The sequence below is a fragment of the Vombatus ursinus genome, unplaced genomic scaffold (genome assembly GCF_900497805.2).
Source record: "Vombatus ursinus unplaced genomic scaffold, bare-nosed wombat genome assembly UNPS02014770.1, whole genome shotgun sequence".
Taxonomy (NCBI): Eukaryota; Metazoa; Chordata; class Mammalia; order Diprotodontia; family Vombatidae; genus Vombatus; species Vombatus ursinus.
The window spans coordinates 10,433,790-10,440,428 of record NW_020954548.1 but is presented as its reverse complement, the minus strand read 5'-3'; the positions used below and the strand labels follow the sequence as shown (position 1 = coordinate 10,440,428).

At 36.9% G+C, this 6,639-nt stretch overlaps 1 protein-coding gene across 2 annotated transcripts in view; it reads right to left on the bottom strand.

The window, feature by feature from the left end:
- Positions 1-2,049: 2,049 nt before the first annotated feature.
- Positions 2,050-6,639, bottom strand: part of HAUS6 (HAUS augmin like complex subunit 6) — a 41,643-nt gene continuing 37,053 nt past the window's right edge. For both annotated transcript variants that reach the window (XM_027863140.1, XM_027863141.1), the window contains 2 exons: positions 5,318-6,310; positions 2,050-3,061 (listed from right to left, as the gene is read on the bottom strand). In XM_027863140.1, coding sequence (XP_027718941.1) covers positions 2,973-3,061; positions 5,318-6,310 — 1,082 coding nt within the window. In that variant the 3' untranslated portion in view covers positions 2,050-2,972. The remainder of the gene's footprint in view (positions 3,062-5,317; positions 6,311-6,639) is intronic.

The following is a 6,639-nucleotide window of genomic DNA, read 5'->3' as shown; positions in this document are numbered from 1 at the left end:
AGGAGAATAGCAGCATTCCCCAACTTCTACTCAAATTGATAGGTTGGGTCCAGGAGAGGGTTTATAATGGAAAATGTTGGTGCTATAAAAACAATTTTTTTAAATAAAAAAAATTGAAACTTTTCAAGAACAGGGTTGTATCTAAACGGTAGTTATTATTAACAAATTTCTAAATAATCTTCTGTAATGAGCTAAATTAACTTCTATGATGAACTAAATTAACTTATCAAAATACAATAATACAGAATAGGGGAGTGTAGCATCCAAGCCAAGAAGACAGGGTTCAAGTCTGGCCTATGTCACATACTGGCTGTGTGACTGGTCAAATAACTACCCTCTAGAACTCTTACCTCAGTAAGCTTACAGAGAAGAGCGGCTAAGGCTGTACCAGGAAATTCCCTATACCAATTCAATCACTATAACCATCAAGTGGATTAGATCTGTGGTTATGCACAATCTGTGGATGTGTACCTCCACTGCAAAAGAATTCCATGGTCCATGGCCTAACATTTAAGTCCTTTAAAAACTCCGACCTGTTTGTCCTGTACACAGAACACAGTTCTAATCAAACTTACTCTCCCATTCTTTTAACTACTTCCACCTTTCTTTCTAACTTGTACTATCCCCACACTTGGAATACGTGACTTGTACACCCCTACTCAAGCCTGATATCTGAAATCCTTCCCAGCTTTTTAAGCCTGTTTCCCTATGAAGTTTTTCCTGATTTCGTCAACCGTTATCTCTACTCACATCATTTGCACCTGTCCACTGCACTTACCCTGGTCTAGTTTTTATGGTGTTAGTCTATTCTGTACTCTTATCTCTCCTACCAGCAGGCAAGTTCCTGGACACTTGGGGCTGCCTCAGAAGCGTACTGCTCTACACACCACCCTGGATTCAGCAGACTCTTCTGCGTCACTTCCAACAGTGAGTCCCACACATCTCTCTTGCATAAAGCCTTCCCATGAGGTCAATACAACTTTCCTGCTTGGACCTCAGAGTTCACCAATGTTCTTAAGTAATACTGTGTATTGCTATTATTTATCTTGTCTTCTACTACATTTGTTAGCTTTGTGAGGGTAGAAATTATCACATTTAAACTTTCAATCTTCCTCAACACCTTGAAGTATTTTTTTTTAGGTCCAAACTTGACTTCATAGGTAATTCCTGGTGTGGAAACTCCTTCCAATGATGCAAATCACCACTTAGCAATTCCACTGCAGCTTCTAGTCCTGAGAGTTGCCTAGAACATGAAACTGTGACCTGCTCATGGTAACATAGCTTGTGTGTGCCAGAGGCAGGACTTAAACCCTGGTTTTCCTCACTCCAAGGCCAATTCTATCCACCATGCCATGTATTTCCCACTGAGCAAAGTAGATGCTTAAATGTGTTGAGTTTAAGCCAGATACTACATACATACAATACTTTTTCCCTCCATCTAGGTAAACACACTTCCTCATTTTCCAGTTTTTACCAGGTTCCTGCAGCCAGTAAGAAAGCTGATAAGAGTTGTTTTCCTTGGTAATGTGGCCATGACTTATATTTAAGTATTAATTCAGTTTAATCACAACTGCCATATAATCAGCAGAAAAATAACGTTGAGTGCATTGTTTCCTTAGGATATAGTTTTTGACACAAAGCTGTGATTCCCAAGCCTTTCTGGAGTTATAAACACCCCACTACTTGATTTATAAACTCCTCCACCTCTCTTCGATTTATTTTGTGCATTAAGTTTAACTTAATTATGAATTTACACTGAAAAATTATACCATCCAATAAAATAATGGGATGCTATAAATATAAGCTGAGTTAACAATGTCATCATGATGTACTAAATACAAAATTATTCTGGCTAAACATGCACAATTTTTACTGAAGTGAAAAGGGCTCAAAATAACTTAAATACTAACTCTAAATACTACATATTTTGTCTTTTCAGATTTTTCTAACATAATATTCTATGTCTACATTTTTCAATTTTTTTGTGAATACTAACTTCCCATTTCATGTCTGGGGAACTTTCATGGTATAAATGCAACCAACCAGAGGAACAGTGAAATGATTTATTTACATTTTTATGCTGAAATACAAAACTCAAAAAATAAATAGTCCCAGTCTAAATTAGACCAAATAAGTCCACTACCCAGTTAAACCCATTGAGTAGATTTCTAGTTCATGGTAGTCATTCCTATTATCTCTTCTCATCATCTTTCTTTTGTTATTCTGTCATTTTCTCATTTGGAGATCCTCTTCCCTATCTTTATCCATATACTCATTCTTCATTCCATCTAACTTCATCTCCATAAGTTGCCATTACCACTTTGGGAAGGCAAATTTAAGGCTTACCACTATCTGGCTCTTACTTTTTCTCCAATCATACTCTAAGTCATCCACTATTTTCAAATATTTTTGTTAGTGATTTTAATATATTCTTAAGTAACACTGAAGGCTAACACAAGTGCTATTTTCTTAGAAGGAAAGTACAGTATTTCTAAGTGGCCTTCTTATGCTATTTATCCTTTAAAGTCAATCAAGCTACTATCTATGCCAACAGGTTACTTAACTTTGGAAAGCTCATTCTTTACAAGTTGATCACTGATGGTATCAAAATGTCTTCTGGTAACCTGGAACAAATCACTTCACCCCTCTGGGCCTCAGTTTTCTTATCTATAAAATGAGGAGACTAAATTAAATTGATCTCTAAAGTCCTTTCAAGTTCTAACATTCTGTGCATTCTGTATTTTTTTTTCAACTTCCATTTTTTACAAATGGGTAAAAAGCTACACATTTTTTCATTCAAAAAGACTAAAGAATTCACTAACTGGATACTATATATGTCTCTTGCCCTAAAAGGTTGGGGTGCTGTTACCCAGAGTGGTTTTTTTCTCCATCTGCAGGACTAAGGCTTCCCAAAAATATTTAGATCACAAATCAGTTTTTTTATTCTATAACGAATCTTCAATTTAAACCCATCATAATTCAATTAATTGTGCAACTGCTCCATCTTCTTCAGCCTTTAAATTAGATGAGGATTCGAGCCTTTTATCCAAGCTTTCTCCTTCTGCAAAAATAAATAAAAGTAAATATTACAAAGTCAATACAAAACAAAAATCACATTCCAAGTAATAGCAACATTTAGAATCCACATATGATAAAATTGTGCTTCTACTTCTAAAAAAACTTGCCTACCAATAAATGTACGTTAACTCTTTCCCACCACAAGACTTTTTCCCAAGGGCAGTCAGTACTAATCCTAAATTAATTAATCGATGTCGCTTCAGACAACCTGAGACCTAGGAAAGACCTAATTTAGAAAGTCCAAAGTTAGTCACTGAATCCTGGACCACCATCAATCATCTTAATTTTTGTCTTGCTACTGGACTTCATGATTCTGGAGAAGAGAGTGAGGCTGATGACTTTGCACAGTTCTGCCTCACTTAAATCCAATTCACAAGCAAGTCAAGGCATCACCCTTGTGATGTCATTGGTCCTCCTTAAAAACGGACAAAACATACAAACAGACCCCAACTTATCTTTCCAGCCTCATTGTGTTCCATCTCCTTCAATGATCCAATCAAACATGCCTTCACTGTTCCTCACACATGACACTCTGTCTCCTGATTCCATGTCTCTGCATGAGCCATCTGTGCCTGAAAATCACTTCCACATCCTAGAATCCTACTCTTCCTTCAAGAAAAGCTCAAGCACCATCTTCTACGTGAAGTCCTTCCTGATTCCCCCAACCACCAGAGCCCTCCCCTTTATCTTTGTTGTTATTCTGTGGATAGTTATATCCGTACTTGGCTCCTTCATTAAGAAGTCTACTACCTGAAGTCTAGTACCTGATTAATTATATACATATATACACAGACACATGCAAAAGACTAAGTCTTGGGCCAATCACAGTCTGGTCCCACTCTTGAGAGGTTCAGAAACTAACGTGCTTACCTCTTCACCCCAAGAAACCTGATGCCACTTCCCTCACCCTCACCAGGACTTGCCTTACAATTGCCAGACTTAGTGCAGACACCAGATCCATTTAGCCCACTGTAGTTCACAATTCCTGATCTCAAGCCTCAGCTTCCCTAGTAGCTGAGACCACAAGCATGCATCACCAAACCCACTAAGTCTTTGTTTTTGTATCCCCAGCACCTAGCTCACTCCACGGCACATAAGCAGACAATCCTACGACTCAAACTTCACCCAACTCATTCATTTCCTCCCTTCTTCCCATAAATAACAGCAACCAAGTCAGTGTCACATGACTGCACTTCAATAGGAATTTATATTCTAAACATTAGCAACTCACATTTACACAGTGTTTTTAAGGTTTACAATGCACTCTGCCCATATTAAAGTGATCCTACAAAGATGTGGAGGTAAAGTGATTTGCCAAAAGTTACACAGTTAATATTAATGAGAGTTGCAATGTGAAGGGCCTTGTGACTCTCAAGTCCTGTGCTCTTTTCTACTACATCATGCACCTTTCCTCTCCTCCTCTGCTTTCCTTCTAACCACAACAAAACCCCAAACTGTCCTATACATGAAATAATTGCTTCCATAAAGTAATGAAAAACTAGCTCTTCTGGAGCAGAACATCCAGTGGCTCTAAAACAGTCATGAAAATAAACACTGACACATCTGGGGCCTAATGAAAATCAGGCAGTCTAATAAAATTTCAAGTTCAATCTTTTTTCTTACATTTTTAACAGTACTGAGAGGAAATTATTGTTTTACAACAAAATGCTCATTCTCTCTCAGCCTTGCTTTACAGGAAACAGCAGGTATAGGGATAGTTGGATGATATGAGTTAATAGTCCCTGTAAACATAAAAGTGGCCACTAACATCTAACGTTCAAATGTAATTTGATATAGAATAATGATTTCTGAAAACTATTTGCTAAATGTCTGATCTACAAAGGGTTAAAAACTCTCATCTTTCTTCCTGGACAGAGTTTCTTTGAAATTTGAATATATGGGGGCAGCTAGGTGGTACAGTGGATAGAGCACCAGCCCTGGATTCAGGAGGACCTGAGTTCAGATCCAGCCTCAGTTACATAACACTACCTGTGTGACCCTGGGCAAGTCACTTAACCAAAGTGCTAAGCCAAAAAAAAAAAAGAAAAAGAAATTTGAATATATTTGAATATATTTTAGTCTCATTTATTTAGAACTTCCTAGTATACTCCAGGGAAATATGCTCTTGAGGTGAGTAATCTGTCAAACTGAATACAGTAATCAGAGAAAGGAGTAGTTAGTACGGTTTACAACTGTTTACACTTATTTTCATAAAACAGCAGGCTAATAAAAATCTTACCCTTTAAATAAGGTAAAAATTCTCCAACATCATTTGGCTTTGTGGACCTTCTTCTCCGTTCCTCTGGAGAAAATTTAATAAGTGGTGAAAGAGATTTTCTTTCACCAAAGGATATTCGTAGAGATGGTTTTATGTCGTCTACGTAGACAGCAGGAAAATCTCCCAGAGAATTAAAAACGTCATCTGTTTCTACGTTATTTGAAGTACCGCCCAATTTTGAATCATCTTTTATAAATGTTTCAGGAGAAAAGTGAGTAGACTCTTTTTTTTTCTCAGACATAGACTTTTTAAGAGCTTCAAATCTACTGCAAATAGCCTCAAAACTCAAGTTTCTTTCTTCAGTAGCCAATTTTTTTCTCATTGATTCTTCCACTAAAATATCATTATCCACTGAACTTTTCTGCCCTGTTTCATCACTGGACTCTGTGCTATAGGAACTATTAAAACTCAAGTTATCCGCTACCTCTGGAAGGGTTTCATGTAATATATCAAAATGGACAGCCTCTCTACTATTAGAACTAATTTCATTTAGGATCTCAGAATTCCACAATAAAGTTGTATGCACCCAAGACTGTTCTTTACAAGACACAGATGAGAAGTCCAGTTTTTTATTAACTTGATCTTCTTTACCATCTATTTCATTTATCCTGTTCTCTGCAGCAGATAAACTTGTCCCTGTATGGCTACTTTCTTCAAGATTTAATTGTAAAACTGTACATTCTGAGTTCTGTTCCCAGGTTCTTTTATTTGAAATTTTTGCACATTTGTTTGTTAGTGGGTCGAGGTGATTAGTTCCTATGCTCTCCTGAGGTCCAAGTTTTGGGGAACCTCTTTCCTCAGGCAAGATAGATTTGCTAAAAGCTGATCCCGAGAGAAAATTGTTCATGCTTGAATGTGTTGGGTCATTGGACACAGCATCCATTTGAACAACCTCTATATCTTGATCAACTTCATCTTGAAAATCTTCTCTTTGGGATTTTCTAATTTCAGGAGCTGATAAAAACAAACACAAAATGGAATTATTTTTCTCTCTCTCTCAATTTATATAGATAGGTAAGTAGAAATAGAAAGACAGACAGACACAGATATAGATAGATAGATAGATAGATAGATAGATAGATAGATAGATAGATAATTTAGTTTTAGCAACGCAGTCAAACTCTGATTCAACACAGGATGGATGGTACTGTTTTGGAATATAGTGTTAAAACAAAAAAAAATCACAGAACTGCTGAACTTGCCACCCTGCCCCAGTAAACTCCAATTTAATTCATCAGAGCATAAGAATGGGCAAGGATGTATCTGGTCCTTAGACACTTAAG